This window comes from Podarcis pityusensis, assembly GCF_964106645.2.
Source record: "Podarcis pityusensis genome assembly, chromosome: Z".
Lineage (NCBI taxonomy): Eukaryota > Metazoa > Chordata > Lepidosauria > Squamata > Lacertidae > Podarcis > Podarcis pityusensis.
The window spans coordinates 24,549,748-24,558,670 of NC_138044.1; the positions used below are offsets into that span (position 1 = coordinate 24,549,748).

Sequence of the window (8,923 nt, forward strand, 5' to 3'; positions counted from 1 at the left end):
GTCCATGTTTGAATGCTAAATAAACACATGAACTATGGAAGGGATGGGATAACTTTTCCCCCTATTGATAACCACAGTCCCTTGGGGGCCATCTGTTGGGTCCAAGACCTGAAAGCAAGTGGGGCAGGAGCCAGCCATGTGTGGGCTCCTTCTCCTCTCTCTCTCTGCTAGCCCTTCTCCCACTCTTTCTCTGTCACCTCCTTTCCCACCTGCATGAAATTAGTCCAGGGATTGCATACAATGACTGGGAGCACTGCAAATCACTAACTGCTGATATATGACATATAATGCATTTGAGAGGATAGGGTACATCTCACTGTAACAACAAATGTTTAATGTTGCAACATGCCCTGGCACCTTAGGGCAAAGGGCAGGTAATTGACAATAATAACAGCCATAATTCAGCATTGTTCAGAAGTTTATTTCTGTCTTAGGAGAGAGTTGTATTCTCCCATTCTCCCATGCTGTGGAAGCTGTCATGAGAACCATCTGCACCACAGAATTTACCACTCCTAGTGGAAGGATAATGCAAATGAAATGGTTGGGCACACATGCAACACTGCAACATTATATGTATGTATGTACACAGTGTCTGTACAAATGCTTCAAGATGTTTTGCATGTAGTGTTTACCCACACATATTAGAAGAACACTGCAAAAAACTAATCATTGTATAACCATCTGTACTGGCCCCTCAATATTGCTTTTTTTGCAGTGTTTTATCAGTATTAACATGTGCATCAGTAATAGAGGGAAGTAAAGATTGAAGAAATGAAAGAACATAAAACTGCAGCAAACTGGTAATTTACAAAAAACAACAACCCTAAATGCATTCGTTTCACTTTAAAACACGTTCTTGCAAAAATGTATAAACTTTTGTTGAAATTTGAATCAGAAGAAAAAGGGTTAATGGGTGCATGATTAAATGGGCAAAAAAGGAACAGTTGGAACATATGTGGAATAAGGGGTTAAAATTTACATTATGTTATGATCATAAAGAGAAGTTTTATAAAATGTTGTTATCATTGGTGCTTAGCTCCTGAGAAATTATTTAGAATGTATAAAGATGTTTCAAATGTTTGCTGGAAATGCCAATAACATGAAGGAACATTTTACCATGCTTGGTGGATGTATAAAAAGGCTACAAAACATTGGATACAAACACATACATTGATACAGCAGGTTTTAAAGGTTAATATTCAGTTGAAGCCAGAACTTTTTCTTTTAGGGTTAATGGATACACAACTGGAAAAGGACTATGAGAGATTATTTCAATATATGTTCACAGCAACAAGACTGTTATATGCCCAAAGATGGAAAGATACCGCCCTACAAACTATGGAAGAATGGCTGATAAAATTATAGGATGGCAAAATTAACACTTTTAAGTAGAGAAAAATCATTATTGTCATTTATTAAGGATTGGAAACTTCTTATGGACTTTTTGCAGGACAGAGAAAATGAATTTGTAATATCTGGATCTGAAGACTGAAAAAATATTGGCTTATAGAAAATAGAATTGTTGGATGTTAATGAGTGAATACTATGTTTAGCTTCAGGACAGAGAACCAGAAGTCTTATCTTTTTTATTTATTTTCTCTCTCTCCCTCCTTTCTTTCCCTTTCCCCCTTTCCCTTCCTCTTTGCTTCCATTCCTTTTTAGATTAAATTTTAAAAGCATTTACAGTGGTACCTCACAAGACGAATGCCTCGCAAGACGAAAAACTCGCAAGACGAAAGAGTTTTTCGTTTTTTGAGTTGCTTCGCAAGACGAAAAACGAAAACGTCTTGCAAGTTTGTTTCCTTTTCAATGCATTCCTATGGGAAACCGTGCTTCGCAAGACGAAAAAACTGGCAGAACGAATTAATTTCGTCTTGCGAGGCACCACTGTATTTTGGGTATGAACTTTGGTATATCTTTCAACGAGTTATCAATAAAAATAGATTTTTTAAAAAAGGAAATCAGGCTAGGTAATCTGGAACTCCACAGTCAGGGGGAGATAGTGGGTTGAGGAGAATTTCAGAAATTTCCATATGTTGTGGATTCCAACTCCCATCAGCTCCAGCCCCCCTGGCCAATAGTCAAGGATGGTGGGAGTTGTGCTCCAATAACATCTGGAGGGCACAAGGTTGGGAAGGTTGTGGCTTTCATTATGTCATATACAAGCATAACCTCCAGGGCCATTCTTAATATTCAGCCAGAGAGGTTGTTGTACAGTAGCTTAGGGTGTGGGCAATTCGCTGTCACCAAAAGCTGATAACAACTTTGCCACTATTGTTTTCTTGACTTTCTCTCCACACCCAGGACCACGCAGATATTGAATGGAAGTTTGCACGCACCAAGCTCTGGATGAGTTACTTTGATGAAGGTGGCACTCTGCCACCTCCTTTTAACATCATCCCCAGCCCCAAGTCCTTCTGGTATCTTTGCAAGTGGATCCACAACCAACTCTGCCCGTCTCAGGACCCAGAGAATGATCAGAAAAAGCATGAAAACCTGAAGACATTCACGGTAAGGAGACAGTCCCTGCAACCACTCTCAGGAAACTCTGCTTTGTCATTTGGTTCTTTGCTTTTGAATGGCAGGATGATGTAAGTAGGGATGGGGAAGAAATTTTATTCAGTTTGCCTTTAAAGGTGTATCTCCCTAAGATGCAGTTTATGAAACAATATGAGAACTGAAACATAGCTGGTATCCGAAATCTGCAATTCTTCAAATTTTGAAAGACAGTTCTCCAGCTCAGTAATGTGTACAGTAATGCACTCATTAAGGTAATGTGTGCATAAAAATGCATATATTAGTGTACATAACATACAAAATGCAGTGAGGTTTAGTGGTTAGGGTGTTAAACTAGGACCTGGGAGACCAGGGTTCAAATCCCCACTCAGGGCTTTTCCAAACCTAACTTTTGCAGGGGTCCACACTTTAAAGCTTTGTGTCTGAGCACTCTTTTTTTGCCCCAGATCTGTACCCACAAAAATCCGCTCTTTAAAGCTGAAGTGCAACAATCACTTGCTCTGATTCAGTGGTAAAAAGTGGGTTTTTGCATGTGAGCTGTGCCTAGAAAAAGAAGGGCAAAAGGTAAGCAGATAAGCCCTCATTTTGGTAGCTTGCACCCAGTTCTCCAATCTGTTAAGGTCATTTTGAATTCTGATTCTGTCTTCTGCAGCATTAGCTACCCCTCCCAGTTTGGTGTAATCTACAAACTGGATGAGCATCCCCTCTGTTCCTTATTCCAGGTAGTTTATAAAGATGTTGACCAACCATGGGGCCAGGACAGGGACCCTGTTGTGGCACTCCACCTGTCACCTTTGCCCAGAATTAGGAGGAACCATTAGTGAGCAGTCTGGATTTCAGCCAGTTAACCAGCTACATATGATGTGAACACTGGCTTCATTGGCTTCAAAAGGGGGGTCAGATTCAGAGGCTGTATACACACACACACACACACACACACACACACACAGAGCCCTGTTGTGGGAGGACCTGACTTTTGAAGAAGAGCTGTAGCACAGTGGGTGGGAGGACATCTGCCTCACATGCAGAAGATCCCAGGTTTAATCCCCTGTCTGAAACCCTGGAGTGCTATTGTAGACCAGACTGAGGTAAGTGGACCAATAGTTGTGCCTCACCTTTACGTGTACCCAGGACTTCCATCAGCAACTAGCTAACTAGTTCTCACCCAATGGGGCTCTTTTTGACAAATTGCTTACAGCAAAAAAGTTGAAAATATGATGGTCACCTGTTTAATATATATGCGCCTCTTTCATTTCAGGAACGTCATGCTGACAACTTGATTCAGAATCAGCACTATCAGGTAAAATACATTAATTGATGAAGCAGTTTATTTGCATTTCCTTGCTCTGCAATGAGCTTAGAGCCAAAGAGTTTCTTTATACTTTGCAAAAAAACTGGGTGTGGCCTGCAGATTTTTAAGAACTTCCCCCTCCCCCTATTTAAATGACAAATCTAACAAGCGCAGCAACACCATATCATCAACTGCTTTAGAAGCATTTCTCTGTTCCAGTAGAGGTTTGTCACATAGTGGGGTCCTGCAAAAAATAATAATAATAATAATAATCCAAAGCTCCCATGGGTAGGCAGAATGAGTTCCCTCATTGTTTAGATCCAGGTTACGACTTTCTGTTATACTTTCTTTTGGCATCCGGTTACAACTACAAGGAGTATTCTAAGTTCGTGAGAGTTAATGCAAAAGTGTGATGATATTCGGTTTGCATTAAAATCTTAGTGTTTCTAAAATTAGACTGTAGAACTGAGTATGTGCAGTTTGCAGCAGGTTTCAGGTCACTTGGTTCATTACATCTCTTTACCCATGTTCATTGGCAAAACACTGCAAAAAGCCGTCTGGCTGTGATCATGCAAACCGCAGAGGCATGTACTGGTAAATAAAGAAGTATTTTTTTATTATAGCAGTCTAATGGTGTAAACTCAGTGGCCAGGAAGGAGCAGGGTCCAGGTGCTCTTGCAAGACAAAGGAATAGCAATGATTTATCTGGTTTGAGAGCAAGGCCGAAGACTCAGGAGGACAAAATTAGTAGCAAGAGTTCCAAGACTGCATGGGAGCTGCAAAGCTGTCCAAACAAGTTTCTCCACCTTCCATGTGCACCTTCTGCACAAACCCTGTTCAATGTACCAGAGTCGTGCTATTAGAGCAGGGATGGGGAACCTCAGGCCCATGGGCTGGATGTGGCATTTCAGACCTCTCTACCTGGTTCTTGGGACTCTCCCTAAGTCCCTCTGTCCTCTTGCCTCTGACCCTGATCACCACAGGTATGTGGTCCTTGAAGGGTTCCCCATATAGCATCTGCATACAGAACAAGGCCTTGAGGATTTGAGCGTTTTCCATCATAGTTTTTCGCAACCCTAAATTGCATTTGTAGCCTGTTTGGCATCACTAATTCTTCCAATTAAAAGATTTACTAAGATTAAAGGATTTACCATGCCATCAGCTCAAACACATTATGCTAGATTTTTGAAAATAACCACTGAGATATCAGAAGCTCAGATACACTTTTAGATGTGGCTCCTTCTCTGTAGCTGCAACAGGTTGGAGTCTAGCTTTTGCTTGTGGAACAACCTAGGAGGAACAAAACATCCATCCTGGCCTGGCCTGTTTTTACTGTTACTCATGGGACTGTATCTGGGGGAAAGGCTGTAGCTCAGTGGCTAGAATATCTGCTCTGCACCCCAAAGGTCCCAGATTCAACCTGCAGCATTCCAGACTGGGAAGGGCTCCCCATGTGAAACCCTGCAGAGCCACTGCCAGAGCTTAGTGACCAATGGCCTGACTCATTATAAGGCAACTTCCTACATTATTTTGCATTCAAAAAGCAACACTTGAATAGGGAGAAGTAGAGAGTGACAGGTTGTGTGGGAAATAGTTTGCCCCTTACTTCTGGGTCCTAAATAGAGTTGCCAGGTCAGGTGCATCCCAGACCCTAAGATTTCATGACCCCAAACTGAGACCTAGGAATGGCCACTGGTGATGGGCCCTGGAAACAGAGGTTAATTGGTGGTGAAGTGTAGGAGGGAAGACACACACAACCCAGAGTATCTATGCTGTAATTGACAGGGCTGAGGCTTGCAAGCGGCATGCACTGTCTTGCTTTTTATCAAAGGCACTCCCACCCAGTTGGAGGGGGCCAGGCAAACTGGAGATTTCAGGGACAACCTGAAGTTCCTAGCCACAGTATTTAACTCCCTACACTTGAAATCCTGAATGCTGAAATATATGTGGCGAGATGTGGCAGCTGGATCCTGAGCTCCCCCACTCCCTACAGGCCACTCATTAAAAATACTCTTACTGAATTTTAACAGATACAATACATGCAAACAAAACTTGGCAACAAATTAGGATTTACTGAAATAAGACGTGCTCTCTTTCTACAATAAAGAGTTTTGACTAACATTTTGTGCATTATTTATAATCCTACAATATGAAAACATGCTGTGCACCAATTAGTTTTACAAATGCGAAACCTGCAAATAACCTCTCCATAAAGCATCTGGGATAGTGGTTATTGTAACAGAACTCCAACTCACATATGGCAGAAAGCACCCCAAAAGAGTTCAAATTTGTCCTTTTTTTGCAGCTCTCTGCAGGCCATTTTGACAGGTAGTCAGATGCTCACCTGGCAGTCATCTGGCTTCACCAACATCAGCAGGCGATGGCTCATAGACAATTACAACAAGCCCCATTTGGAGCATGGACTGGGACCACTGTACTACTACCAACCCCTGCAGGGCTTGCTGTCAGCAACTTAAAGCAAGCCCCACTTTGGGTTGGAATCAGGCATACTACAGAGTTCCCAGTTAAGAACGCCTTTATGTAGCTGACCATCAAACAGCTGATAAGTTCTGACAGGAAGCCTTGCCTGTCAAGGAAGGGCACTTTAAGGCTCCCAATTGTTCCTTTCTAGTCATGTCTTTACTTGATTGCTGGGATGTGGGTGGCGCTAAGGTGTAAACTACTGAGCCTTGGGCTTGCTGATTGGAAGGGTGGCAGTTCAAATCCCCACGACGGGGTAGGCTCCCATTGCTCGGTCCCAGCTCCTGCCGACCTAGCAGTTCGAAGGCACATCAAAGTGCAGGTAGATAAATAGGTACCACTCCGGCAGGAAGGTAAATGGCGTTTCCGTGCACTGCTCTGGTTTCACCAGAAGCGGCTTAGTCATGCTGGCCACATGACCCAGAAAAACTGTCTGTGGACAAACATTGGCTCCCTCAGGCAGTAAGGCAAGATGAGTGCCACAACCCCAGAGTTGTTCGTGACTGGACTTAACTGTCAGGGGTCCTTTACCTTTGCCTTTTTTAGTCATGTCTTTACTTGATCTGTGAACTCACATCACATCATATGTGAAGCAGATGGGTGTTGTTTGCGGAAAATGGGCTTATGGACCAAGTTAGGATTTCTGCAAGGCCTAATTTGGAGCACAGGCTATAGGTTCAACATCTACTGCCATAAGATGTGATAAGAGATAAGGATGGGGAAGAAAGTCTTTACAGCTAGTCAATCTGGGAATGTAGCTCATCTAGAAGAAGGAACACTTTGATCTTAAACCTCTGCTGCCTTGCGGGATATTTTTAGGAGAGGAAACGACTAAGGAGTAAACGTTACACAAACCTGGAGTGCAGTCCCATAGATGGTTGGATGGACCCTTGTTTGCCTCCTTCCAGCGACTCCTGCAGCCAAGCTGATGCCAAACATATCACTCCACTTTCCTTTGGAAATATGCTAGGATTACATTCTGCTGCTTAGTTTCTCACAGACCTTTCACATTAAGACTAACAGCCTTCATATTTGCACCTAATTCAGCCCATTAATCAGTTCTCATAACTAATTAATCCATATTTAGAAATATGTAGGATCTAATTATATTTCAAATCATATTTCTAAATATATTTAGAAATATATAGGATCTAATATATCTCAAGGATAAATATCTAACATATATGTTTAAACTAGAATTCAATAGATATTAACTATATGTAGAAACTGTTTCCCAAACAAACACTATGCCTTAAAACAATAATTATAAATAATAATATATAAATAACAAAGATATCCCCAGTACATGTTGGTTATTGAAAGGGAAGAAATAGATGTAAAATCAGAATCAATGTTGATAAAAGGGAAGGTATGAGATTAATGAAAGGGAGAAAATACAGAAAGTAAGGGGGAAGGGGGGAAATAATTACAAAACACACGCACTCATGCTTATATGAAGCAACAAAAAGGGGAAAGAAACAAGACTAAACTAAGTAAGTGGGACTCATATAAAAAAAATGACTTAAAATGAAAAGGTGGGAAAGGAAAAAAGAGGATGGGAAGGATAAAAAAGGACTTTTTGCTTGAATCCAACTTGTAACAGCTCTCTCCTTTTAATAATGAAAATTATGATTCATTCATATCAAAAAGAAGACGAAGAAGAAAAAATGCTGTTGACATCATTCTAAGATGGTAACCAAGGGGAAAAAATGGATTTCAGTTTCTTATTAGCCTTAGTGACTTATTTTTATTATTTAGCTAAAGAAGGGAAAAAGAAATGAATGAATGCTATAAAGTCACAGCTGTTAAGAGAAAAAAAAGAGAGAATTGAAAATTGGACATCATAAAACCTGGATAAATAAAAATCTTGTGCTCAGTTGGTAGCTCTTCTTGGCAGACTTTTTGCAGTTAGTGCTTGGATATAGGCTTCTGCATTCTTTGGTACTGTAAATTTGTATGTTTCCTTGCCCCTTCTGACACAGAAAATAGCAGGGAATCTGATGTAGAACTGCAGATTAGCTTCTATTGCCAAGCATCTTGCTTGGAGGAAACCACATCTTTGATCTGCAAGTTGTTTTGTGGATTCTGGAAATACGGAGATTTTATTCTTCTCCCAAATTAGTGGCGTTTCTGAGGACTGTTCACGTGCCATTCTTATAACTCTGGTTTCAGTGCGGAGAAACGGGGGGGGGGGGCGCTTGTCATCTGGGCAGCCTAGGACCTCCATACACACTGCCCAGGCTTACGCCTTGAGGAAGTGACTCCAATGCTACTAATGCAGAGGTTTGACTTCACCCCCAGTGGCACACTCCATTGTCTCTTGAGACAGACGGATGCCAACAAAACCCAATTTACACCTCCGAAAAACAATGCATGAACCAAAAAACACAGTTGTCCTTTGAAATCTGCACTCCTAAAGCATGTGTATCAAAGGAAAGTACATGAAAATACATGTATTGGTGGGAAAAAAGCATATAAAATGCATTATGTTAAGAAAATTGCTTCTAATCTAGTATATTAAAAGAAACACACTGAGGACTTTGTTATGGCGAACTCAGGCATTAATGTGTGGCAAAGTAAATTTAAGACTGGGAAAGTGAGAAACCTGAGGATAACTGACATATTCACCCACCC

General features: G+C 41.3%; 1 protein-coding gene and 1 long non-coding RNA gene across 7 annotated transcripts in view; one reads left to right on the plus strand and one right to left on the minus strand.

The window, feature by feature from the left end:
• Nucleotides 1–8,923, plus strand: part of TRPC5 (transient receptor potential cation channel subfamily C member 5) — a 171,756-nt gene that overhangs the window by 154,473 nt on the left and 8,360 nt on the right. For all 6 annotated transcript variants that reach the window (XM_080989756.1, XM_080989757.1, XM_080989759.1 and 3 more), the window contains 2 exons: nucleotides 2,305–2,511; nucleotides 3,776–3,817. In XM_080989756.1, coding sequence (XP_080845882.1) covers nucleotides 2,305–2,511; nucleotides 3,776–3,817 — 249 coding nt within the window. The remainder of the gene's footprint in view (nucleotides 1–2,304; nucleotides 2,512–3,775; nucleotides 3,818–8,923) is intronic.
• LOC308468090 lies at nucleotides 4,404–7,245 on the minus strand. Its single transcript, XR_013981463.1, has 2 exons — nucleotides 7,145–7,245; nucleotides 4,404–4,825 (listed from the first exon to the last, which is right to left on the minus strand). It is a non-coding gene; the product is annotated as an uncharacterized lncRNA (long non-coding RNA).